The 26,618-nt window shown below is 38.3% G+C and overlaps 1 protein-coding gene and 1 long non-coding RNA gene across 11 annotated transcripts in view; one reads left to right on the forward strand and one right to left on the reverse strand.

Moving 5' to 3' along the window:
* The first annotated feature begins 6,967 nt into the window (after window positions 1–6,967).
* LOC131513993 (uncharacterized) lies at window positions 6,968–24,743 on the forward strand. The gene is made up of 3 exons (XR_009262889.1): window positions 6,968–8,280; window positions 11,731–11,949; window positions 23,877–24,743. It is a non-coding gene; the product is annotated as an uncharacterized LOC131513993 (long non-coding RNA).
* The window catches only part of LOC131513991 (butyrophilin subfamily 1 member A1-like), a 42,354-nt gene continuing 38,175 nt past the window's right edge, over window positions 22,440–26,618 (reverse strand). For 9 of the 10 annotated variants that reach the window (XM_058733478.1, XM_058733472.1, XM_058733473.1 and 6 more), the window contains 2 exons: window positions 23,428–23,454; window positions 22,442–23,208 (listed from right to left, as the gene is read on the reverse strand). In XM_058733478.1, coding sequence (XP_058589461.1) covers window positions 22,679–23,208; window positions 23,428–23,454 — 557 coding nt within the window. In that variant the 3' untranslated portion in view covers window positions 22,442–22,678. Of the gene's footprint in view, window positions 23,209–23,427; window positions 23,455–26,618 lie in introns of all 10 variants that reach the window. The other variant, XM_058733475.1, reaches the window with a different exon arrangement.

Here is a 26,618-nt window from a genome sequence, read left to right on the forward strand (position 1 = left end):
CAATCACCTCAAGGACTTCCTATATATCTGAGTCAATGGGTTCGTGTCCACTTGTTCCATTCTTCCTTATGATGCTGTGGGGACTGAGTATGACCCAGCCCTAACAATAAGCTCCTCTCCAGGACCCCAACAGAAGCAGAACAATTGCTGCTGCTGCTGTTCCTCTTGGTGGGGAGAAGGGAGCATGGACCTGGGAACCATTAGGTCCAGGACAGGGTGCCATTAAGGCAAATCCTTCCAGCAGGAATAGCTAGTTAGCAAATTCACTGAGTACTTCTCTATTTACATTTGTGCTCAGGAACTTTCCACATTATGCCTTCAAAATAGGTGTCAACCCACGATTGTGCGGACGGGCCCATTTCTACCTTGTGAAATAGATGATATAGAATTAAAAAATACTCATGTAAACATAAAGCATTTATTATTGTTATAATCAAGGCATAATCTCTGAAAACAATTGGCCTTGAAAATGGAAATAGAAGCAGGACCATTATTCATGAGTTTACAGTTTGTTCTTTGCTGTTCAGATTTCATGTTTCACACACAGCATCTACCACAAGATGGACTTTATTATGCAAGAAGAAGAAGAAGAATGAAATTAGAAGTCACAAATCATGGCTTAACTACCTCACTAGTTACCTGACTTCAGACCCATTACTTACTAACTGAGAACCCATGGGTTGTTTGCCTGTTTTCTCTCCAGAAGCAGGCCTGTACCCTCAGGGCTCTATCCCAGCCAAACCTGTTGAAGCCAAAACTTCAGTCTTTAAGCCCCACTGGCTACAAGAACTCAAGAAATTCGGCTTGTTTTCCAGGCAATGGCTTTGGGGAAATGTTCTTCTTCTGCCTTCTCCTGTGTGCTCCTCTCTCTCTCTCTTTCTGTCTCTCTCTCTCTCTCTGTTTCTCTCATCTTTCTCTCTCTCTCACCCTTCTCCACAACCATGACTCCCTCCTCTCTGAAGCACCTATGATCCATTTCTCTCCTAAACCACATTTCTGCTTTTCCTACCATCGTTAATGTGGCCTTTTCTCTCTTTAGTTGTGGAGTTTATTCTGACAGCCTTCAGGTTGATTTCTGTGTTATTTAGAATGATTTGATAGTTATCTAAATGTATTCATGGGATCAGGCAAGCCTAGGGTCCTCCTATTCTACTGCCATCATTCCCCAGCTGTCTACCGCCCCCCCGCCCTTGATCAGACTCTCATCTTAACTGAGAAATGATGATAATATAAGGCGTTAAGCACATCTAATGGCTAACACTCTGAAATTGTTTTTTCTTTTTCCTTTTTTAAATTTACATCCAAATTAGCATATAGTGCCACAATGATTTCAGGAGTAGATTCCTTAGTGCCCCTTACCCATTTATCCCATCCCCCCTCCCACAACCCCTCCTGTAACCCTCAGTTTGTTCTCCATATTTATGAGTCTCTTCTGTTTTGTCCCCCTCCCTGTTTTTATATTATTTTTGTTACACTTCCCTTATGTTCCATCTGTTTTGTTTCTTAAAGTCCTCACATGACTGAAGTCATGATTTTTGTCTTTCTCTGACTGACTGATTTCACTTAGCATGATACTCTCCAATTCCATCCACGTCATTGCAAATGGCAAGATTTCATTCTTTTTGATTGCCAAGTAAGACTCCATTGTATATATATACCGCATCTTCCTTATCCACTCATCCATCGATGGACATTTGGGCTCTTTCCATACTTTGGCTATTGTTGATAGTGCTGCTATAAACATGGGGGTGCATGTGTCCCTTTGAAACAGCACACCTGTATCCCTTGAATAAGTGCCTAGTAGTGCAATTTCTGGGTGTAGTTCTATTTTTAGTTTTTTGACGAACCTCCATACTGTTTTCCAGAGTGGCTGCACCAGCTTGCATTCCTGCCAACAATGCAGAAGAGATCTTCTTTCTCCACATCCTCGCCAACATCTTTTGTTGCCTGAGTTGTTAATGTGAGCCATTCTGACAGATATGAGGTAGTATCTCATTGTGGTTTTGATTTGTATTTCCCTCATGATGAGTGATGTTGAGCATTTTTTCATGTGCCGGCTGGCCGTCTGGATGTCTTCTTTGGAGAAGTGTCTATTCATGTCTTTTGCCCATTTCTTCACTGGATTATTTGTTTTTTGGGTATTGAGTTTGATAAGTTCTTTGTAGATTTTGGATACTAACCCTTTACCTGATATGTCATTTGCAAATATCTTCTCCCATTCTGTCAATTGCCTTTTAGTTTTGCTGATGGTTTCCTTTGCTGTGCAGAAGCTTTTTATTTTGATGAGTTCCCAGTGTTCATTTTTGCTTTTGTTTCCCTTGCCTCCAGAGACGTGTTGCATAAGAAGTTTCTGTGGCCAAGATCAAAGAGGTTTTTGCCTGTTTTCTCCTTGAGGATTTTGATGGCTTCCTGTCTTACATTGAGGTCTTTCATCCATTTTGAGTTTATTTTTGTGTATGGTGTAAGAAAGTGGTCCAGGTTCATTCTTCTGCATGGTGCTATCCAGTTTCCCAGCACCACTTGCTGAAGAGACTGTCTTTATTCCATTGGATATTCTTTCCTGCTTTGTCAAAGATGAGTTGGCCATACATTTGTGGGTCCATTTCTGGCTTCTCTATTCTGTTCCATTGATCTGAGTGTCTGTTCTTGTGCCAGTACCATACTGTCTTGATAATTACAGCTTTGTAGTATAGCTTGAAGTCTGGGATTGTGATGCCTCCTGCTTTGGCTTTCTTTTTCAAGATTGCTTTGGCTATTCGGGATCTTTTCTGGTTCCATACAAATTTTAGGATTATTTGTTCTAGCTCTGTGAAGGATGCTGGTGTTATTTTGATAGGGATTGCATTGAATATGTAGATTACTTTGGGTAGTATCGACATTTTAACAATATTTGTTCTTCCTACCAGGAGCATGGAATCTTTTTCCATTTCTTTGTGTCTTCTTCAATTTCTTTCATAGGTTTTCTATAGTTTTTAGTGTATAGATTTTTCACCTCTTTTGTTAGATTTATTCATAGGTATTTTATGGTTTGCAGTGCAATTGTAAATGGGATCAATTCCTTGATTTCTCTTTCTGTCGCTTCATTGTTGGTGTATAAGAATACAACTATTTTCTGTGCGTTGATTTTATATCCTGCAACTTTGCTAAATTCATGAATCAGTGCTAGCAGTTTTTTTGTGGAATCTTTAGGGTTTTCCATATAGAGTATCAGGTCATCTGCGAACAGCGAAAGTTTGACCTCCTCCTGGCTGATTTGGATGCCTTTTATTTCTTTGTGTTGTCTGATTGCAGAGGCTAAGACTTCCAATAATATGTTGAATAACAGTGGTGAGAGTGGACATCCCTGTCTTGTTCATGACCTTAGGGGGAAAGCTCTCAGTTTTTCCCCGTTATAATATTAGCATTGGGTTGTTCATATATGGATTTTATGATCTTGAGGTATGCTCCTTCTATCCCTACTTTCTTTTTTTTTTTTTTTTTTTTTAAATTTTTTTTCAACTTTTTTTATTTACTTTTGGGACAGAGAGAGACAGAGCATGAACAGGGGAGGTGCAGAGAGAGGGAGACACAGAATCGGAAACAGGCTCCAGGCTCCGAGCCATCTGCCCAGAGCCTGACGCGGGGCTCAAACTCGCGGACCGCGAGATCGTGACCTGGCTGAAGTCGGACGCTTAACCGACTGCGCCACCCAGGCGCCCCTATCCCTACTTTCTTGAGGGTTTTTATCAAGAAAGGATGCTGTATTTTGTCAAATGCTTTCTCTGCATCTATTGAGAGGCTAATATAGTTCTTGTCCTTTCTTTTATTGATGTGATGAATCACATTAATTGTTTTGCAGATATTGAACCAGCCCTGCATCCCAGGTATAAATCCCACTTGGTCATGGTGAATAATTTTTTTAATGTATTGTTGGATCCGGTTGGCTAATATCTTGTTGAAGATTTTTGCATCCGTGTTCATCAGGGAAACTGGTCTATAGCTCTCCTTTTTAGTGGGGTCTCTGTCTGGTTTTGGAATCAAGGTAATACTGGCTTCATAGAAAGAGTTTGGAAGTTTTCCTTCCATTTCTATTTTTTGGAACAGTTTTAAGAGAATAGGTGTTAACTCTTCCTTAAATGTTTGGTAGAATTCCCCTGGAAAGCTATCTGGCCCTGGACTCTTGTTTTTTGACAGACTTTTGATTACTAATTCGATTTCCTTACTGGTTATGGGTTTGTTCAAATTTTCTATTTCTTCCTGTTTCAGTTTTGGTAGTGTATATGTTTCTAGGAATTTGTCCATTTCTTCCAGATTGCCCATTTTTTGGCATATAATTGCTCATAATATTCTCTTATTATTGTTTTTATTTCTGCTGTGTTGGTTGTGATCTCTCCTCTTTCACTCTTGATTTTATTTATTTGGGTTCTTTCCTTTTTCTTTTTGATCAGACTGACTAGTGGTTTGTCAATTTTGTTAATTCTTTCAAAGAACCAGCTTCTGGTTTCATTGATCCGGCCTATTTTTTTTTTTTTTTTTTTGGTTTCGATAGCATTAATATCTGCTGTAATCTTTGTTATTTTCCATCTTCTGCTAGTTTTGGGTTTTATTTGCTGTTCTATTTCCAGCTCATTAAGGCGTAAGGTTAGGTTGTGTATGTGAGATTTTTCTTCCTTCCTTAGTAAAGCCTGGATTGCTATATACTTTCCTCTTATGACCGCCTTTGCTGCGTCCCAGAGGTTTTGGGTTGTGGTCTATCATTTTCATTGACTTCCATATACTTTTTAATTTCCTCTTTAACTTCTTGGTTAGCCCATTCATTCTTTAGTAGGATGTTTTTCAGTCTCCAAGTATTTGTTACCTTTCCAAATTTTTTCTTGTGATTGATTTTGAGTTTCATAACGTTGTGGTCTGAAAATATGCAAGGTATGATCTCGATATTTTTGTACTTACTTAGGGCTGATTTGTGTCCCAGTATATGGTCTATTCTGGAGAATATTACATGTGCACTGGAGAAGAATGTGTATTCTGCTGCTTTAGGATGAAATGTTGTGAACATATCTGTTAAGTCCATCTGGTCCAGTGTGTCATTCAACGCCATTGTTTCCTTGTTGATTTTTTGATTAGATGATCTGTCCATTGCTGTGAGTGGGGTGTTGAAGTCTCCTACTATTATGGTATTATTATTAATGAATTTCTTTATGTTTGTGATTAATTGATTTATATATTTGCATGCTTCCACATTTGACACATAAATGTTTACAATTGTTAGGTTTTCATGGTGGATAGACCCCTTGATTATGATATAATGCCCTTCTCCATCTCTTGATATAGTCTTTATTTTAAAGTCTACATTGTCTGATACAAGTATGGCTACTCCGGCTTTCTTTTGTTGACCATTAGCATGATAGATGGTTTTCCATCCTCTTATTTTCAATCTGAGTGTGTCTTTAGGTCTAAAGTGGGTCTCTTGTAAACAGCATATCTACAGATCTTGTTTTCTTATCCATTCTGTTCCCCTATGTCTTTTGATTGGAGCATTGAGTCCATTGACGTTTAGAGTGAGTACTGAAAGATATGAATTTATTGCTATTATGATGCTTGTAGAGTTGGATTTCTGTTGGTGTTCTCTGGTCCTTTCTAATCTTTGTTGCTTTTGGTATTTATATATATACATATATATTTTCATCTTTTCTCCCCTCAGAGAGTCCCCCTTAAAATTTCTTGCAGGGCTGGTTGAGTGGTCACAAACTCCTTTAATTTTTGTTTGTCTGGGAAACTTTTTATCTCTCCTTCTATTTTGAATGACAGCCTTGCTGGATAAAGAATTCTTGGCTGCATATTTTTCTGATTCAGCACACTGAATATATCCTGCCACTCCTTTCTAGCCTGCCAAGTTTCTGTGGATAGGTCTGCTGCAAACCTCATCTGTCTTCCCTTGTAGGTTAGGGACTTTTTTTCCCTTGCTGCTTTCATAATTCTCTCCTTGCCTGAGTATTTTGTGAATTTGACTATGATATGCCTTGTTGATGGTTTTTGTTGAATCTAATGGGGGTCGTCTGTGCTCCCTGGATTTTGATGTCTGTGTCTTTCCCCAGGTTAGGAAAGTTTTCCACTATGATTTGCTCATGTAACCCGTCTACCCCTATTTCTCTCTCTTCCTCTTCTGGGACCCCTATGATTCTGATTTTGTTCCTTTTTAATGAGTCACTGATTTCTCTAATTCTTAAATCGTTCTCTTTTGCCTTCATCTCCATCTTTTTTTCTGCTTCATTATTCTCTATACATTTGTCCTCTATATCGCTGATTCTCTGTTCTGTCTCATCCAACCTTGCTACCGCGGCATCCATCCATGATTGCAGCTCACTTATAGCATTTTTAATTTCATTCTGGCTATTTTTTTACTTCTTTTATCTCTGAAGAAAGGGATTCTAATCTATTTTCAACTCCTGCTAGTATTCTTATTATTGTGATTCTAAATTCTGGTTTAGACATCTTGCTTGTATCTGTGTTGGTTAAATCCCTGGCTGTCGTTTCTTCATGCTCTTTCTTTTGGTGTGAATTCCTTCGTTTTGTCATTTTGAAGGGAGAAAAGGAATTAATGAGGTAGAAAAATTAAAGTAAAAAAATTAAAATTAAAAAAATATTAAAATTAAAAAATTAAACACACACACACAAATTGAATAAATGATGCTAGATTCTAGGTGTGTTTTGTCTGGGTGTTGAAAGTGGTTTGACAGATTAGAGAAAAAAAAGGGGGGAAGAAAAAAATTAAAAAAATTAAAAAAAGGAAATTGAGAATTTGAAAAATGAACACCCTGAAGTAGACTAAAATGAGAAGATAGGAGTAGTAAAATAGAATTTGAAAAACTTTACACAAAAGTAAAGAATAAAGTAGAAAAAATTAAGGAAAATTAATAAAAATTTAAAGTAAATATGAATCTTTACTTTTTCTGTATTCAAGAAAAAGAAATGAAATAGAGAAAAAAAGATTAAAAAGAGAGAAAAAAGGAAATCGTTTGAAAATTTGAAAGAGTGAATACACTGTAGTAGACTAAAATAAAATGATGGAAGGAAATAGAATCTGAAAAAATTTACAAAAAAGCAAAAAATATAGTAAAAAAATTCAAGAAAAATATTTTAATAGAAATTGAAAGTAAAAATGAAGTTTTTCTCTTTCTGCATTCAAGAAAAAGAAAAGAAACAAAAAAGAGAAAAAAGAAAAAGGAAGAAAAAAGGATCATTTGAAAATTTGAAAAGGTGAATACAGTGAAGTAGACTCAAATGAAATGATGGAAGTAAAATAGAATTTGAAAAAGTTTACACAAAAGTAAAAAATATAGTAATAAAAATGAAAGAAAAATATTTTTAATAAAAATTGAAAATAAAAATAAATTTTTTCTCTTTCTGTATTCAAGAAAAAGAAAAGAAGTGTAAAAGAGAAAAAAAAAAGAACAAAAGAAAATTGAATAGATGGACCTGCTAACAGATTGAAGTAGCACTGAAATTATTTCGTTTTCCCCTAGAAGTCAGTCTATGTAGCACTTTATAGTCCATTAACCAAGCCGGCCTTGAGACTCGTGTTCTTGAGAGCAAAGTTGGCCCAGTTGGGCAGGGCTCAGTGTAACGTTTGCGTTCTCCACTAGATGGCGCTGCTAGCCTACTGGGGTGGATTGTTGCTGCACTTGTAGGTGTGTATGCGCATGTGCAGGAGCAATGAAAATGGCTCCCCCCAGCTGCACAGTCTGTTCTCCTGAATCAGCAATCGCGCATCTGTTTTCTGTCTTCAGCTTTCATCCACTCCCTGCTTTTTCACCCTCCGTGACCAGGCCCCAGGCAGTATCTCTCTCCCAAGTTTTTTCTCAGTTGCAGCTGTTTTCCCTGGCCCCTTACTTCTGAAGGACTGCAGCTTTGCCCTGTTCTGCCCTTCTGCGGGAGGATCTCACCGAGCATTGGCTGAATGAGCAATGGCGGAATATTGGCTGCACCCAGGAATGCTTGCTGGACCCTGCTACTGCCAGTGCCCTGAGACTATGGCCAGATGTCAGCTGGCCCCAGAAAAAGTTCATGAGATAGTGTAGCAGCAGCGTTTCAGGGATTATGGAAAATCACAACACACATCTGGCACCAGGCTTCACCCTTAATGACCTTGTTCCAGCACCAGCGAATGTGGCCATTCTCTGGGGTCTGCTGGGACCAGGTGGCTTCAACAGTCTCTACCAAATGTCCTTCCAGCAGTGCAACGGCTTTTCCAGACCCCACTCTGTTCCTGGGGATTCGCCCTTCCCACCAGAGCACCGCCAGGTGTTGGGCTGCAGAGTTGCAGACTTTGCGCTCCCCTTGTTTACACTCTTAATGGAATTTAAACCCTCTCCTTTCTCCTTTCTCCCTTTTTAGTTTAGTCACTGCAGCTGTTTCCAATTTTCCACTTTCTCTCCAGCTGCTTTTGGGGAGGGGTGCTTTTCCCATATTCTACCCCCCATCTCTGTCCTGTCTCCTCTCACAAAAGCACCTCCCTTCCTGCACCTCCTCACTCCCCAAGTTCACTTCTCCGTGCCGCATACCTGCTGAATTCTGTGGTTCAGGTAGTGCAGATTATTGTGTTGATCCTGCAGTCAGTTTTCTAGGTGTGTAGGATGGTTTAGTGTTGGTCTGGCTGTATTTCATGGACGTGAGACGCACAAAAAACTCTGAAATTCTTGAAGAATTAAGGAGAAGTACCTGATCACAGACTCATTTACATATTCCTAACCAGGGGAGCAGAAACCTGCCAAAAGGGGTGAATCCTGAATCATGAAAACCTCCTGATAAGTCCTTTCTAACTCATGATGCAAATTTAGTAGAGCTGATCAATGAGATATCTTAATTTTGTTTGCAAAAACTTAGAGGCATGGTTAGATTTCTTTCATAGCCTGAAACAAAAGGTTGCTTCAGATTCCATAGGTTACCCACTCTCCCTTAGCAGTGACCGGGGAGATACAGATAAGGGTATTATCTTTCTGGACCAATGCCAGAGTAAAGGAAAGGAAAAGAAGGAGAAAGTGTTTTATGTTTAGTTAAAGTATGAAGTCTTGATTCATTGTCTTGGATGGAAGCAGTCTACCATGAAGTTAGCTACTTTATCTTCCTCATCAATCTGATTTAGAAGTCTCTAGCATCTGTATGGGACTTCTTGGGTATGTGATGTGTACCCAAGGCTCAGTACCTTCTGTTTTTGCAGCAGTGTCTGTCATCAGGAACACTTGATATGGTCCCTTTCAATAAGGTTCAAAGATTTTTCTCTGATGACATTTCCAGAATACCCAATCACTGTGGGGAATAAGCTTAGGAATTCCCTGAGCTTGCACTAATGGGTTAACAAGGCATAAAGAATTAGAAATCCACAGGATGAACACACCCAAGTTTGGGTAAACAAGATTAGATAAACAGGGCAAAGGCCCTCAGTATAGGACAATGGTATAGGAATAGAAAAACCTCAGAATGAAAGCATCAAAAATGAGGTAAACAAGATTAGGTATTCAGGGCAGAAACGCTCCCCCCCCCCCCCTAATTTAGTACAATAGCAGAAAGCTGCTTTCGCAGTATGGAAGGACAAAAACAGGAAAACAGGACTTTAGACCACAGCAGGGTGAAGTTGCCCAGAGCAGAGCTAATTAGCAAAAGAAAGGCAATTAGCCTTGTTGTCTCTGAGGTAGCATGCTCTTTCTTGTCCCCTAGACTAGTTTAGGTAAACAGAGGTGATGCCTCATGTTTGCGGTAAATAACCTTCCACCCAGCACCAGAATTTTGTTTTGTATCGACCCAAACCCCTAACACCGCATGTCTCCAAAACCCCCCTTTCCCCCCCCGCCCATGAGTTAATGTTCATGTTTCATTGTCTCTTTGTGCACGCCCATCACGCTTGTAAGACTTCTGATCTTAATAAAAATGGAGCAAGGACCCTTAGTCGGGGCTCTTGTCTCCTCCCGGACACTAGCCCCTCTCGCATTTTAATCCTGCATCCGCTCTCTTGCTGGACAAGAGACAACTTCAGACCCAGAGTCTGTGACAAATCACCAGACTCTAGACTTGACCAAAAGGATCTTTGAACTGGAATCAGGATGGCTTCTTTATCCTGTTGATGATAGGCTTTAACATAAGACTTTAGGGACTTGCTGGTCATATATTAGTATGAGATACGGGATCAGCAGAAAGTTGTATACCAGTACACATTGATTTGCTAGTGACTATCTCTTGTGGAGTTAATGTTTCACAAAGGGAGTACTGTGGATAGTCACCGAGGCCAGAGGCAACACCTTAGACAAAGGGAGCCTAGTAGTTTCATCACATTTAGAGATAAATTTGAGGAGCCCATTAGTTCTTTCAATCTTTTCTGATAAAAGAAATTTGCAAAGCTTTCATTAAAGCTTGTATGATTTGCGCAGTGAAGAAGGTGCCTCAATCCTTGGAGATTATAGAAGGTATGCCCTAGGTGGGAAATCTATTTTCTAACAGTTCCTTTGCTACTTTGAGGGCATCAAGCTTGCAGCAGGGAAATGCTTCGACGCACCCAGAAGACATAAAAACAATAAGAAGAACATACTGATCGTCCATAATAGGTGTCAATTGAATGAGATTCAGCTGCGGGTATTCAGAGGATCCAGGGGAAAGCCTCTGGGAACAAAACCAGTTTTTCAAGGATTATGGACCTGACAATTCAGATATTGCTGATAGACTGCTTTTGCAATATTATAGAAGTCTCTCCACCACTGCCTACTTATAATTTGAGTTATCTTGAATGCCCTGTTGTGGTTGAAGGAATGTAAAAACCAAAAAAATTGGGTTTGCCAGGGAGCCAGAAAGAATAAAACAGGTGTTTGGTTTTCTAATAGCCATGACTATTAGTTTAATTTCCAGTCATTGTTTATCCACCTTAATGTGTCTGATTCAGGAGTCAACTATTGTCATGCTACAAGGACATCAGGGTTAAACTCTGTTAATGAGGAGTCATGTTTTGCAGAAGAGGAATGGACTTTATCCACATGTGCCATAGTCTTGTAAATACATTTTAAAAAAAGGTTCTGTTTTTATTTTACAATACTTGCTTGCAATGTAATTTAACATATCAAATAAACCAAATTACTTTAACAAATCCTTTGGAATATCCCAGGTCAAAAAAACTTCATATAGAATTTGATTTTTGGAAGTTTGTCAAAAATATCAAAACAGGTTTTAATATATATATATTTTTTTTTACGTTTAATTATCTTTGAGAGATGGAGACAGAGCATCAGTGGAGAGGGGCAGAGAGGGAGACACAGAATCAGATGCAGGCTCCAGGCTCTGAGCTGGCACCACAAAGCCAGACTTGGGGTTTGAACTCATGAACCGCGAGATCAAGATCTGAGCCAAAATAGGATGCTTAACTGACTGAGCCACTCAGGTGCCCCTCAAAATGGGTTTGAAACCACTTGTCTAAATAGGATCACAGATTATTATGAAATTTAATATTTAAAGGATAAAGAAACTTTTATAATATTTTATAATTATATAATCTTATTAGGATTGGTAAAGAAATAAGTAGAATTGCTTTCAGAGTTGTATTTCTAGTTTTCTAGTAAATATTCATAAGATAAGGAAAGTTGCTTTCAATTTTTTCAAACAATGGTTGTAACTTAAATGGCATCATGGGCTGATCCACCTATTCAACTATAGTATCCTCAACCTGCTTCTTTCCCTCTGGGTCATAGTTTTATTTTTAAATATTTCTGGCAGTATTGAGTAACCCCCGTTGGGTATAAGAAGAGTCTCCAGAGGGCGTGAAGGACATTGCCATCCCCAAATCCAGAGTCATTTCCATTGGCAGCCAAAAGAAGGAACCAACAACCTGCACGTTCCGAGCAGGAAGAAAGCCAAGCTCAGTTCCACAAAACAAGTGAGAAGACAAGTGAGAAAACAAGTGAGAAGGCAATATCTATCTCGGGGAGAGAAAAGGTAAATAACCAATAGGTCTTGATGTGGAAAAGAAGAGACAATAGGAATTGTCAAGTGTCAATTGTCAATTTTATGTTCCTCTCTTTGATGGTGTTTTGGGAGTGATCATGGGGTTCTTGATATCTTTGGTGCAGAAAGGTGATTTTATTAAAGCACAGGGACAGGACCTGTGGACAGAAAAAGCTGCAAGGGGGTTGTGAGGAGTGAGTGATTATATACTATGGATTTGGGCAGGTAAAGGCAAAAGGGAGGCCTCCAGAAGAACTTTGATATACTAAAGAGGACTCCTAAGATACCTGAGGCCTTGCTATTGTCAAGATAAGGTTGTTTTTCAAGTAAGGCGTTAACATTAGGACAGGAGGAAGTTCCTGGAGAAGTGTTAAACTCTGTATTTGCCTCAAGTATTTGTCAATGGGCTGCAGGTTATAAGGATATTTAATTTCACCTGCCATTTCCTTCTTGCCTTTGTTCCCCACACCACTATGGAGAGGAGGGTGGTATTAGATGTTCCAGGAAACTGAGTCTACAAGCTTCTGGTGATGAGGCTATTGATAAGATTGCTTTTTTCTTGTAATTTAATAAGATACTTGTAAACTGATGGAAACTCAGGTCCTGCAGGACTGTGATCTCTATCAGTTAACCATTTGTTTTCTTTCCTTTCCTTTGTTCTTGGGCAGCCAGGCATGCCTGAGGGATAACCCACGTAGGGGGTCGGGGGAGTATGCTAGCTTGTACTTTGCCTTCAGCTTGCTTTATGCTCCCTCCTCATCTTTACTGGGCACTACAGATAGAGATTCAGAAAAAACTGTTAAGAATTATCACATTTTGCTGGCTGCCAGTTTTTCCAGGCTATCTTCTGTCTTCTCTGGCATTTACCAGTCTGTTTAAGGGAGTTAAACCAGACTGTTTAAGTGACTAAAATTGCAGTTTACCAGAAAATCTCTGTTTCTTCAACTCTGGGAGGGGCCCAGATAGGGGCCCCCCTTTGAAGGTAGATATGAGGTTGTCTGAGAGACCATTAATGTGGTGGGTTTTTAGTTACAGTTGTGTAGTCTTTTCAGAGTGGAAAACAATTCAGGAGAATTGGCAGAATGAACACTCAGAGGAGAAAAGAGGAGAACAATAGGAGTTCCATCCGTCTCGCAGTCTTTTGTTTTAGGTACCTCTTAAGATCTTTAATTTTTTATTTGCCTTTTGCAGTGAATCTTTCAGTGAAACTGCTTTGAAATTTTGAGTCCTTTTTAGGCTTCTGCTTGCCAACTAAAACATGTATTACATTTTGTTTAATTTGGGAACTCTTGCTTTCAAGTGAACTTCTTAAATCATCTTATCTAATTGGACCATTCCCTGCAATGGCCATTGTATTTCTGGGTTGCAGTTCCCCTGAGAGCTGGCAGCAGTTTGGTAGTGATGTTGTGGTAGGGTCCCCTTGTTATGCCCAGAATTCGTGATCCCCAAAGACCACCAGGGAGCCGAGTCCGATGCAAAAGCAAAAGAGCCTTTATTCGAGCTAGCTCGAGCTCAGTCCCCTACCTGCACCGACACAGCAGTGAGATGCTGTGAGAGAGAGTTTCAAAAGCACAAAGGTTTTATAGGGGTCTAGGGGCAGTTGGTGAGGTAATGGCTGTGGCCTCAGCCGATTGGCTGGGGAAGGGTCGTGGCCTCGGCCGATTGGCTGGGGAAGGGTCGGAGCCCTGTTATGCAGGTCGCTGGGCGTGTTTTGATCGGGAAGTTTGAATGGGTGAGCGGGAGGTTACTCAAGGGGAGGAGGCGTGATCTGAGGTTTCTGCGATTTTTCCGGAAAGGGGCTACGTTGGGGACATAGTCACTCAAGGTGGAGGACACAGAACAAGATAGAGTCGGCCGGCGTATGTCCGCTCTTTCACCCTCTCTAAGGAAAGAGAAAAAAAACACCTCAAGGCAACCTTGCTATTCACTTACTTGACAACATCCCTCATAACCTTGTAACATGAGAACACTTCATCAGACTGCAGGTTTGTGTGTTACCATATATGGGAGACAAAGAAGAAAACAATATATAAAATACTACGCCACGTGGCATTCAGGGCTCAGGTTCTTTGGGTACGAACCCAACTTAGTGGTGCCAGCAGGAATAAAGTTCCTTCCTGGAAAGAAAAGTCTCGGTGTCAAGACTCTCTGTGTGAGAATCCTGCTACGATGTGGGAAACAAAGGCAGAAAAAAAAATAGAAGATAAAATTAAGTTTCCTTATAACCTGCAGCCCCTTGACAAATACTTGAAGCAGGCAGAGTAAAACATTTCTCCAGGAACACTCTACTGTCTTAATGTTAATGCTTTCTAGAGGGAAAAACAATCTTAGGTTGACAATAGCTAGACCTCCAGTATCCCGTGAGTCTTCTTTAGCTATGAAAATCGCTTTGGAAACTTCCCCTTGACTTTACCTCCCCCACCTCCCAAGAATATAATCAGTCTCTCCTCATGGTCCCAGGTCAGCTCTTCCTGCCCGTGAATCCTGTCCCTGTGCTTTAATAAAATCACCTTTCTTTCTTTTTTTTTTGCACCAAAGACATCTTAAGAATTCTTTCTTGGCCGTCAGTTCCAGCCCCCACCACCACTCCAAAACCCCACCTGTAGGAACCTAGCTGAACTAACCCACATTTTTGTGTAGCTATGATGTAGTTTTGTAGTGATGGTGGGGTCTGGAGTCAATAGCCAAGAAAGAATTCTTGAGACACCTTTGGTGCAAAAAGTAGATTTTATTAAAGCATGGGGACAGGACTCATGGACAGAAAAAGCTACACTGGGGTTGTGAGGAGTGACAGATCATATACTATGGGATTGGGAGGTGGGTTAGGAAAAGGGAGGTTTCCAGTAGGATTTTCCTATGATGAAGACTCATAAGATACTAGAGGTCTAGCTATTGTTGAGCTGAAGTTATTTTTCCCTCCAGTAAGGCATTAAGAGAAGACAGTCGGGAGTTTCTTGGAGGAATGTTTTACTCTGCCTATCTCAAGTATTTGTCAGTGGGTGGCAGGTTTTAAAGAAATTTATTTTCGTCTACATTTTCTTCTTGCCTTTGTTCCCCACATCACTGTGGAGGGGAGGGTGATGTTAAGGGCTCAAGGAAATTAAGTCTATTGTTTTCTAGAGATTAAGCTATTGATAAGACTGCCTTTTCCTTATAATTCACTAAGGCTTTTGCAAAGTAATGGAGATTCATGTCCTTCATGACTGTGATCTCTATTGGTTAACCATTTGTTTTTCCCTTTCTTTTGTTCTTGGGCAGAGGAATGTCACACATAGCCCACCTGAGGGGAGAGTGGGTCGAAAGCCCTTCAGCTTGCCTTTGGCTCCTTCATCAGCTATATCTAGCTGCAAATGGGATGCAACTAACATTTCTATCTAGCTGTATTTTGGGACCCTTAACCTGACAGACACCAAGCCAAATTCCTCAAGACACAAAATAAGCTTAGTAAAATTTTGTCATTTTGTTAGATATTTGCAACTTCTAGGACTACAGTTCTTAGACATAAAATAAGCAGATGTGCTAGAAAGTAACACACTTGACTCTTTAGAATTTAAGGATCCTGTTAGCTAAAGCCTTTGGATTTACAGGAGCCACACTAATACCTAAAAAGGGACATGTTGTAAGGTTGGGATTATGCATGTTTTACACTGTACCTCATTACACAAAAGATTTTTTGTGGTTGGCAGGTGATCTAGTGTCAATCTAACCCATTCAGTGACCAACTTATCCTATCACAGAGTCTTCTTAAGGCAGCAAGCATTCTAACAGCCTTTAAATGTTCAACCTGTGCTCACAAATTTTGTGGCTTGTTGGTTTCCAAGGTCCCTACTGGCAATAGTCTTTATCCACACAACACAAGACAAACATGTGTACCTTAATTATTGCCTCCTGCCTCTCAATTCTGTAGTACATGAGAGGTGACTGCGTCCTGGCCACAAGAAGGCCCTGTGCGTAACATTGACAATTCCTGTGGAAACTTCCTGAGGTTTTCCACCTGGGAAATTGTGGCCTGAATAGGAAGGGACTTGGTTCTGTGCAGACCCGTGTGCCAGCACAGTTGGGCTCCAGGTGTATCATCTGCCAGCTCAAGGGGACCTGCCCTGTAATGGAAAGCCAATTAGATTGGGGTGGTGAATGCAAAAAAGAGCAGAACTCAGAACTGAGGGGCATTTATCCACAGCCCTTGGAAACACAAGAAAGACAGTGAACTCAGCAGATTTGCAAGTAGCAAGCCTGTGTTTTTTGTTGCTTCCAAATGCTGCTGGAAGTTCCCTTCAAATCCCACCACTACCCCAAGTCTGTCAAATAACAAAAATTCAATCAAGTAAATTTTAAATCATGCAGCATCACATCCAGCAAGTAGAGGAGAGCTTCAAAAGACTATGAAAAAAAAGAAAAGTTTTTAAAGATAGGGAGTGGAAAAAAGGAAATTACTAGCAAAAAATCTATTGTTTTAGATAAGATCATTCCCCTAAGGGGAACAGAAGGGGCCTAACAGTAAATTTGATAGTGGTGACCAGAAAATTGCATGTTGACTGGTTGAAAGTTGCATTTCTGGGGTGTTGAAACCACAGTTAAGTTAGGTATTAAGTCTTAATTTACTGATTTGGACCCTTAACCTAAATGACACCATTTTGGGCTTGTGGCTTTATTTTTAAAGTAGGATAAACTAGAAACTAACAAAAGGGATTCCTAGTGGAGATGGATGGGGATCAGAGTGGAAAGAAGAGTGCTGTATATAGATAGAATTATTGGAAGAATGTGAACCTCCTCATAATATACATTTGTACAGTTCTTTTTAAAAAAATTTTTTTAACGTTTATTTATTATTGAGAGACAGAGACAGAGCATGAGCAGGGGAGGGGCCGAGAGATGGGGAGACACAATGTGAAGCAGGCTCCAGGCTCTGAGCTGTCAGCGTAGAGCCTGACGTGGGGCTCGAACTCACAAACTGTGAGATCATGACCTGAGCCAAAGTTGAATGCTCAACCGACTGAGCCACCCAGGTGCCCCCATTTTGTACAGTTCTAACTGATTGGAAACATATTACTCCCTCATAGACTTAAAAATAAATCAACAAAGATGAGAAAATAACCCTAAAATACAGACAGCAACAAATACAATTAACTGTATTTCTAATTAATGATATGAGCATGCTGAAAGGAAATACAATTAATCTGATTAACTTTTAAATACAGTTATTTTGAGTTTATACTCTCAGGCTAATGATGAGGAGAGGTATAAAGATTTATTAAACTACAGCTAATGTTTTTGTTTATTAGTGGTATGGGTGAGCAATTCTGAACCTAGTTTTTGTGTTTTGTCTTTCTATTATAGCTTGAATGATAAGTAAACATATTATGGATAATTTAGCCAAGTCATTTCATGAACATGTTTTCATATTTGGAGTAAATACCTAATGGTGATATTGATGGATCAGATGATAGGCATATATCCAATTTTTTAATTTATTTATTTTTATTTTATTATTTTTTTAAATTTTATTTTTAATTTTTTAAAATTTACATCCAAATTAGTTAGCATATAGTACAACAATGATTTTAGGAGTAGATTCTTTAGTGCCCCTTACTCGTTTATCCCATCCCCCCTCCCACAACCCCTCCAGTAACCCATATTTATGGGTTTGTTCTCCATATTTATGTCTCTTCTGTTTTGTCCCCCTCCCTGTTTTTATATTGTTTTTGTTTCCCTTCCCTTATGTTCATCTGTTTTTGTCTCTTAAAGTCCTCATATGAGTGAAGTCATGATTTTTGTCTTTCTCTGACTGACTAATTTCACTTAGCATAATACCCTCCAGTTCCATCCACATAGTTGCAAATGGCAAGATTTCATTCTTTTTGATTGCCGAGTAAGACTCCATTGTATATATACACCACATCTTCTTTATCCATTCATCCATCGATGGACATTTGGGCTCTTTCCATACTTTGGCTATTGTTGATAGTGCTGCTATAAACATGGGGGTGCATGTGTCCCTTCGAAACAGCACACCTGTATCCCTTGGATAAATGCCTAGTAGTGCAATTGCTGGGTTGTAGGGTAATTGTATTTTTAGTTTTTTGAGGACCCTCCATACTGTTTTCCAGAGTGGCTGCACCAGCTTGCATTCCCAGGCATATATTCAATTTTTAAAGAAACTACCAGATATTGTGCAAAGTGCTTGTATCATTTATATACATTCCTATCATCAATGTATGGAAGTTCTCATTGCCTCATAGTCTCTCAACATTTGGTGCTGTCACTCTTTTTAATTCCATGTACTGGTGGGTGGATAGTGGCATCTCATTATGGTAGTGTGTGGTTTTAATTTGCTTCATACTAAACACTTTTTTTTTAATGGATACATACACTCTTATGTTTATAGCAGTGTTACTTATAACAGCATTATTTACATTATTTACCAAGAAATGGAAGCAGCCCAAGCATCTATCAATTGATGAATGGATAAAGAATATTCCACAGTAGACTATTACTCAGCCATAAAAAAGAATAAAATCTTGCCATTGACAATGACATGAATGGAGCTAGAGAGTATAATGTTAGGTGAAATGACAGAGAAAGTCAAATACCATGTGACTTCACTCATATGTGGAATTTAAGAAACAAAACAAATGATCAAAGAAAGAGACAAACCAAGAAACAAACTCTTAATTATAGAGAACAAACTGATGGTTAACGGAGGGGCAGGGTGTGGAGGGATGTGTGAAACAGGTGATGGGGATTAGGGAGTGCACTTGGCATGATGAGCACCAGGTGATGTATGGAAGTGTTGAATCATTATATTGTATACTTGAAACTAATATATCATGTATGTTAGCTACCTGGGATTAAAATAAAAACTAAAGTGGGGCGCCTGGGTGGCGCAGTCGGTTGGGCGTCCGACTTCAGCCAGGTCACGATCTCGCGGTGCGTGAGTTCGAGCCCCGCGTCAGGCTCTGGGCTGATGGCTCGGAGCCTGGAGCCTGTTTCCGATTCTGTGTCTCCCTCTCTCTCTGCCCCTCCCCCGTTCATGCTCTGTCTCTCTCTGTCCCAAAAATAAATAAAAAACGTTGAAAAAAAAATTTAAAAAAAAAAAAATAAAAACTAAAGAAACCCCTGACTTTTTAAATGTGTCTATTGACCATTTGTGTGCATAACATGTCTTTTGTTATGTATTCTTTGGCAGTGCATGTTTTTCATATCATGTTAACTTATATTGCATTTAATTTCATTTTTAAATTACCTGTTGGTAGAACATAAAAATTTCATTAGTTTTGTATAATGATAATGTGTCTAATGTTCTTTCCAAGTGTCCGTGAAGACACTACTTTCAAATAAGGTCACAATCATTACCAAGGATTAGGACTTTAACATATCTTTTTTGGGGACATAACTCAATCCATAACAGATATTCATATGCAAAAAAGTTAAACTTGACTCAAACTCTACACCTTACAAAAATCTAATTCAAAATAGGTTATAGATCTGAATATAAAATATTAAATGGTTAAACTTTTTTTAAAATTTTTTTTAACGTTTATTTATTTTTGAGACAGAGAGAGACAGAGCATGAACGGGGGAGGGGCAGAGAGAGGGAGACACAGAATCTGAAACAGGCTCCAGGCTCTGAGCCATCAGCCCAGAGCCCCACGCGGGGCTTGAACTCATGGACCGCGAGATCGTGACCTGAGCTGAAGTTGGACGCTTAACCGACTGAGCCATCCAGGCGCCCCTAAATGGTTAAACTTTTAAAAAAATTATAGGATAAAATCTTTGATTAAAAAAAAAGTTTTTGAACCACCACAAAAAGCATGATCCATAAAATTGAACTTAAAAACTTTTCTCTGCAAAATATAATGTTAAGAGAATGAAAAGACAAGCTTCAGGCTGATGAAAAAATAATTGCAAATTATGTATGCAACAAAGGACTTGTAACTAGAATGTATAAAGAAGTCTTAAAACTCAACAATGAGAAATGAACATGCTTCTCAAATGGGCTACTTCCAGAAACAGATCCACACATACATAGTCAACTGAACTTTGACAAAGGTGTAAAGGCATTTCAATGAAGAAAGGAGAGTCTTCTCAACAAATGGTGCTGGAACAACTGGACACCTATATACAAACAAATGAATCTACATATAGACGTTACATTTTTAATAAAGTGAATGAAAAAAGGTCCAACATCATATGTCATTATGGAATTCCAAATTAAAACACAGGTGAGATACCATGGTACACCCATCAGAATGGCTGGAAGCCAAAACTGAATACTGTCAAGGATATGAAGCAACGGGAGCTCTAATTCTTTGCTTAAAGTCTCGCACTGGGATCTCCTACTCATATTTACCCAAATGAGTTGAAAACTTATGTCCACAAAATGACCTGCACTTGAGTAGTTATATCAGCCTTGTTCATAATTGCCTTAAGTTGGCAGGATCCAGAATGTCCTTCACCAAGAGGATAGATACACACACTAAGGGTGGTAGATTTTTATGATGAAATGTTATTGAGCACTAAGAAGAAATGTGCTATCAGGCCACAAAAAGACATGGAGAAACCTTACATGCATTTTTTTCTGAACGAAAGAAGCCAGTCTAAAAAAGCGACAGATCTGTACGACTTCAACTATGTGACATTCAGGAAAAGGCAAAGCCATAAGAATGGTAAAAAGATCAGGAGTTGTCAGAAGTCAGAAGAAGGAGAGGAAGAGTGGATGGGTGGAGCACCGGGCATATTTAGGAGTGCAAAACTATTCTGTATGATACTGTAGTGATGGATACATGACATTACCCATTTGTCAAAACCCCCATAGAAGGTACAACTCAAAGAGCGGGCCTAATGTAAATGATGCGATTTAATTAACAATAATCTATCAAATTGGTTCATCAATTTGCATTTAATTTCATTTTTAAATTACCTGTTGGTAGAACATAAAAATGTCATTAGTTTTGTATAATGATAATGTATCTAATGTTCTTTCCAAGCATCCATGAAGGCACTACTTTCAAGTAAGGTCACATTCACTTGTAATATCAATTGTAACATCAATTGTAACAAATTCACCACTTCAAGGTATTACTAGGTGAAACTGTGTACATGTAAACTTTTTGTATTTTCTGCACAGTATTTTGGTAAGTCTAAAACTGCTCTCCGAATAATATCTATTGAAATGTTTAGAAAATAAACTATAGATTTGAAGACACTTCATCTAGAAGATACCTAAATGGTAAATAAATGCATGAAAAGATGTTGCACGTCATTACCCATTAGAAAAATTGAAGTTAAAACTTAGTGAAATACCACTATATAATTATTATCATAAATAAGAATAAGTAATAAAACAAAATGAAAGTACCAGATGCTGGTAATGATGTGGAGCAGCTGGAGCTCTCATACATTTCTAGTGGGACTTCACAATGGTAAAGCTCCTCTGGGAAGAGTTTGGCAGTTTTATACAAGGTTGAAACTACTCTTACCAGATGACCTAGTAATTCCATTTTTAGCTATTTGCCATAAAAAAGTGAAAAATGTTTGCACAAAAAAGTATACATGAGTGTTTATAGCAGCTTTGTTTATAACAACCCTAACCTGGAAACAGCATAAGTGGCATTCAGTGGGTGAACAAAGATTGTGATGCGTTTATTCAATAGAATACTACCTCAGCAAATATTAGGAATGAAGTACTAATGCCTATTAATACGGATGAATAACCAAAAGCCTCATTCTGAATGAAAAGCCAATCTCAAACGATAACATACTATATGATTTTATTTTTGTGACATCCTGGAAAATACAAAAGTATAGGGACAGAAACCTGATTAATTTTTTCCAGGTTGGGTATTTATGAAAGGTTTGACTACAAAAAGACACCATAAAAGCACTTATGGAGATAATGGAACTTATGTCATTGTCTCATCTCCTGAATGTAGTGTGGCCACGTGAGTCTATAAAAAGTCAGTTTTACTGCATATAAATTAAGAAAATGTCCTCTAAAAATATAAATGGTGGTAAGTAAAGGCAAGAATAAATCAATCTCTCACAAGGGGATGAAGAGGATAAAAAGTATAAGGATGAAGTTCATGCAAAGAGAAGGATAAATTGAAGGATAAACTAGAAAATATTTGCTTCCCTGTGAATGTCTTACTGATTAGACAAATGAGAACACTTCAATTATTCATGTATTTGAAACTAACTTTATTTTTTTGCATATCACTTTATAAACATAGTACAAAACCAAAAGTTACAAAAGAGTATAAAATAAAAAGCTATTCTCCTATCCCTGCCTTTGTCAGATATGAAAGAAATTTCAACATTGTATGGGCAATCACAGACTAGTTCCTTGTGTATATTTATAGTAATAATGGTAATAATGTGATTATATAATGTGTTTAATAATGTGATTATATGAGTGTGTATATATATTGTATATACATATATACCTATATGATTATATTATATGAATGTATATATATGTGTGTATATATATATATTTTTTTTCTTTAAACATAGCATAAGTAACATACTTTAACACGCCGTCCCATGCCTTTGGAGAGTCATTTATGAAGGAGATAAAATGTTAGGGAGAACCAGAAAGAAGATTAAAAAAAATGATTTGCTTTTGGTATAGGAGAATTCATGTCATGACCTCATGCTTCAATCTACACTGACCTGCAGGTCGTAGGATGCTCCTAATACAGGAGAGGGACCACAGTAAGGATTATGCATTGGGCACTGGACAGATGGTCAAACTCTTTGAATAACCAAGCCAAAGCCTGAAAAAAGGCCTTAGAGACACATTAAAAGGGCCTTGAGAGAAGGTGTAAATGTGGGATTTATCTGTCATATTGTAGAATGAGATACATCCACCTTCGTAGTCTAAGAAAATACACACTCTGGTAGGGTGCTCTTTTAGAGTAAGCTGCATTTCTGGAGAAGTGAGTACCCAGTACTCATCCTTGTAAGACCTGATGGCCCAGAAACCATTCTCAGGTTTCACACAAATCTTCCCCTGCCTCATTGCATTAGACCTGCATATTCCCAGGTCCCAGGCTCCACTGTCTCTGACATCTACTTCCCAGTACCACCTCCCTGAGGTGAATACTGAGTGACCCAGAACACAGGGAAGGGAATTCAATCTCTGTGGATCTTTAGGTAGATCTTGAGATTCCTCTCCACAGGTTACACATTTGTTGCCTTCAGACAAGACGAGGGCAGCATGGGCTGTGGCTGGATCCAGAATAACATTCACTGCGAAGACAATAATATTCTCTGAAAGACAGAATATTCTTGGAAAGGGTAGAATGATCCTGGAAGCAGAGATAGCTGTGTTAGCCTGAGATATCTTGTAGCTGTGGAAGGTGTATATATTCTCATTGGAGTTTTTCATTTGCCCTCCAACTTCAGGGACTGAGCTGGAGCATAATGAGTAGAGTCCTTCCTAGACCAGACCATCAGGGAATGACTCACCAGCCTGGAAAAATTCTTTCCTCCAGTCTGAAAAAAACATAAATATTCATTATCAGAACTAATATTTGAATTTATTGGCACAAGAGGTAATTTCTTCCCTCTAATCCTTATTTTGTTAATGTTTCAAATTTATTTGGTAACTTTTGCTTGACCCAAAATTTCTACTGCTCTTCTTGTTAAATATTCCCATAAGAATGAATTCCCCTAACTTGTACTTTATGTGGTATAGACTAGAGATGTTCCCAAGATAGTTATCCTCTTCTTGAACAGGCAGTGAAATTACATGTCTCTACTCCCCACTCCATTGCATTTAAGTGAGTTCATGTGACTGAGTTATGGCCAATAAACATGTGCACAGAAGGAACCATACCATTTCTGGGCTTGACAACAAAATAGCTCATATGATATTATTTTTCATTCTCAATTTCACTATAACACTTCTTCCCCAGGTTATAAAACTAAGAGTAGAAGTCCTAAAAATGGAGAATACAGAAGAGAAGGAACGTCCTGGCTCTCGGAGTTACTATTTTGAAGAGAGTTGCCCAGGAGAGCCACAGAACCAGATATATTCATATTATCATTTGCAGGAGTGAGGAATACCAAGCAGTTCTGCTAACCATGGAGATGTAGGAGTCACTTTTTATCAAAGTCTAAGTTAATTACACTTCTCAATGCAGAAAGTACTGCCTAAAAATGAAAATGAAGTACTGTAAACAAGAAAATGTGTGGTTTGGTTTAGAGATTAGGTAATAGACATGACAAAACAGATAAAACTGTCTACAAATATGGACATCGATAATAAGCAGAGAAACATTTGCTAAAACTGTTGCCTTTATGATCATTTGCAAAGCATATCATATGTCCTAAACAGACTGTAGATCTTAAGGAATTGATTTGAGAAGAGAGCATTCATTGAATCTATTATTGACATTCTATTAAAAACTATTCATTTTCAAAATAATCGTTCACCTTTTTTTTCTGGCATAAATCAAAATAAATAAAAACTCCCCAAAATGGGCAATTATCAGAGTTTTAAAAAGTGACATTTTCTAAGCCAAGAATCAGCCCACCAAACTGTTTTTTGTAAACACAGTTTTATTGGAAGACAGCCATACTAATTCATTATGTATTGTCTATGGCTTCTTTGTGCTACAAGGCACCATTGAGTAATTGTGAGAAGACCATATAGCCCCTGAACCCTAAAATATTTACAATATAGCCCTTCACAGAACAGATGTGACAATCACTTTTCTAGACCACCCAAGAGAAGAGATGAAATTAAATACAGTTTTAGCACAAAGGAATAGTGCAATTTCTTTTTTTTTTTAAAAAAGTTTTTTTTAACCTTTATTTTTGAGATAGAGAGAGACAGAGCATGAATGGGGGAGGGGCAGAGAGAGAGGGAGACACAGAATCGGAAGCAGGCTCCAGGCTCTGAGCCATTAGCCCAGAGCCTGACGCAGGGCTCGAACCCATGAACCGCGAGATCGTGACCTGAGCTGAAGTCGGACGCTTAACTGACTGAGCCCCCCAGGCGCCCCTAGTGCAATTTCTTTATTGAACAAAGTGATTAAGGAAAAGAACAAATGAAGATGATGGACTTTTCACAGGTGTTTCAGTAGCCTCAAGAGAGCCAACATAAAGGGAGATATATAAGAAAATAAATTAGATGGTCAGATATGTCTATAGTTACTTTGGATATGGTTATTGATACATGAAACTAATTGGGAGAAATGTATAAGAAACTTACTATATTTGGAGGAAAATGTCAAAAATAACATGAAACAAAGGATCTCTGGAATGGCTGAATGAATGGCTTCATAAATCCTTTCCCCCAGTGCAGCAATAAGACTGGAAAAGTTCTCAAATTGGAACTTTTGAATTCTGGAAATTCGCAAAGGGAATCAAAAAAGGCATATAGCAAATTGAGAAACACTCATTTAGGTAAAAGTATTTAAAATGATTAATAAAAGAATGTCCATAAAAGGATATTCTCTGATTACAATGGAATTGTGTTGGAAATAAGCAAAACAGGAGCAAATTTTAGAACTAAAGAAAACCTTGATATTAAACAATATATTTATAAATAATCTATGGAAGAAAAAGAAAAATGAAAAGAGAGTTTAGAAGATATTTTAAATTGAATGAAAATGAAAACACTACATACAAAAACTTATTGGATGTGGCTAACAGCAGTGCCTGGAGGGAAATTTAGAGTTTTAAATGTCTGATATAGAAAAGGAGAATTATCTTAAACCAATAAACTAAGCTTCTTGAAGAGACTAAAAAGTGAAGAGTAAACTGAGCTTGAAGCAATTGAAAGTAAGAAAATAATAAAATTATATTAGAAATCAATGAAAAAAACTCTAAGTCTAATATTGACCTTCTCAGTTAAATAAATGTTCCTTCTTGGAAAAGTCAGCATAGTTTACTGCTCAATAAGAAACACAGGCACTTCCATCTCTTAATGTTTATTTATTATTTTTGAGAGAGAGAGAGCATGAACAGGGGAGACACAGAATCTGAAGCAGGCTCCAGAGTCTGCACTGTCAGCACAGAGCCCAATGCGGGGCTCAAACTCACAAACCAGAAGATCATGACCTGAGCCGAAGTCAGATACCAAACCAACTGAGCCACCCAGATGCCCCCAGGCACTTGTTTTGATGAGCACTGAGTATTTTACATCAGTGTTGAATCACTAAATTGTACACCTAACATTATACCATAGGTGTACAAACTGGAATTTAAATAAACAATTTTAAAGAAAAAGGCAAAAATAAAGAAGTAAATAAATAAAGCCACAACAATCAACAGACACACACACACACACACAAAAGAGGGTTTTGCAGGAGAGGACATCATTATTGAGCTCTTAGAAATTAGAAGGCTAAAATGGGATTTCTGTGAAAATCCCTGTGTCACTAAATTAGCCTTAGATGAAATGCACAAATTCTTTACAATACAAATTACTGAAGATGACTTAAGAAATAGAAAATCTAGACAGATCTCTAACAAGTAAGATATTTGAATTATTAATTATAAACTTCCCACAAAGAAATTCCCAGGCCCAGTTGGCTTTACTGGTGTATTTTATCAAAAATTTAAAAAGTAAATAATAGCAATATTTAACACAACCTTGTAGAAAATAAAAGTGGGTAAGATATTTCTCAACTCATTCTAAAAGTTAGTAT

Source organism: Neofelis nebulosa, chromosome 6 (genome assembly GCF_028018385.1).
Source record: "Neofelis nebulosa isolate mNeoNeb1 chromosome 6, mNeoNeb1.pri, whole genome shotgun sequence".
Taxonomy (NCBI): Eukaryota; Metazoa; Chordata; class Mammalia; order Carnivora; family Felidae; genus Neofelis; species Neofelis nebulosa.